General features: G+C 37.0%; 1 protein-coding gene across 1 annotated transcript in view; it reads left to right on the forward strand.

Moving 5' to 3' along the window:
- Positions 1–1,265: 1,265 nt before the first annotated feature.
- TEOVI_000910200 (uncharacterized protein) overlaps positions 1,266–1,409 on the forward strand; it is a gene marked incomplete at both ends in the record, with an annotated part of 861 nt that continues 717 nt past the window's right edge. The window contains one exon of the mRNA XM_067220108.1: positions 1,266–1,409. Within this exon, the coding sequence (XP_067076209.1) occupies positions 1,266–1,409 (144 nt within the window).

Consider the following 1,409-nt stretch of genomic DNA (forward strand, 5'->3'; position numbering starts at 1 on the left):
TATATTATAACCGTCAGACGGAGTCATGTATGAGCATATATTTATGCATTTATTTATATACTTGCCTACATATATATATATATATATCATTATGTATTTGTTTTTTACTTTTATTATTTATTTATTATATTGATATTTATACATTTTGATATATTTGGATGTGCGTCTGTGGGAAAGTGGGGGCAGGTGGTAATGTTGTGGGATCATTTATATTATATTATGTTATATGTTGTATCACTTTTTTGTCTGTTTGTTGTATCGTTTAGGTGTGCTTGGTTGTTGTTGTTTGTATTTGTTAAATATATATTATTCTTCACTTCCCCTTGCCTTTCACCTCCTTCTCATCCTCCCCCCCCCTTTTTTTTTTGTTTTTTAGTTTTTTGTTTTTTTGTATTTGTTTTACTTTTCTTCCATCTTTGCCTGCCCGCTCCCTTTGCCATGGTACAGCGCCTACATCGACAAATTATTATCATCAATAATGTTGTTATAATGTACTAAGTTAAATATACCGCAGCTACACCGATCTGCGTGCCCACACTTGTGTAAGCCCGCGCATGTACATGAATGATTGGGGTGAATAAATGAATAAGTAAGTTTATTTATTTTTATCTTATTTGTTTTCCTTTTTTTTTGTGTGTGTGTGTAGGGAATCGTATCAGCGTTTTCTCTTTTCTTTTCTCGAGGTACAACCCTGAGAAAAGAATAGCAAAATCCCTAACGGCTACGCGCTGCGTGCCATAATGAACCGGACTTCTTTTTTTTTTCTCTCTCTTCTTCCTCTTCTGTCATTACACAACATGAGATATTTGTATCACCCCCCCCCCCTCCTTAAACCCCATGATGTGATTCCCCTCTTCCCCGACTACATCCCATCGTGCCACCCCTTGATATTTCTTTTTTGTCCATTTATTGAAAATATATATATATATATACATATTCGTATACGGATTTTTTTTTTATGTTCCTCTTCTCCTTTCTTCTCTTCTCTTCTCTTCCTTTTTCTTTCCTTTTTTTTGTTTCGTTTTTTTTTTTGCGTTCTGAGCATCATTTTGATCATAATCTGTGCGGTGTCTTTTACTGTCCTGTTATCCATTATCATTTGTTTTGTCACTCTTTCTTTTACTTTTCTCCACCATTGAAGCGAATACCTCTTAGCCCATAGCTGCGGTGGTACCGGCTGCCAACTCATACATTTCATCGTTATATTTAAATTTCAACTCGCACTCGCATCAGTTGTTTTGTTTTGTTTTTCTTCTCTTCTTCTCATGCGTTGCTGCAGCACGGCGCTTCGCACGGGTCGGAGGGGCCCTGGTGGGTGGACGGAGCCGCGACTTCAACAAGCCACCAGTACCGATTTTATGCGTGACTCCACCGGCACTGGTGGTGACAATAATAATAATAATAATAAT

Source organism: Trypanosoma equiperdum (assembly GCF_001457755.1).
Source record: "Trypanosoma equiperdum strain OVI genome assembly, contig: ctg_1056, whole genome shotgun sequence".
Classification (NCBI taxonomy): Eukaryota; Euglenozoa; class Kinetoplastea; order Trypanosomatida; family Trypanosomatidae; genus Trypanosoma; species Trypanosoma equiperdum.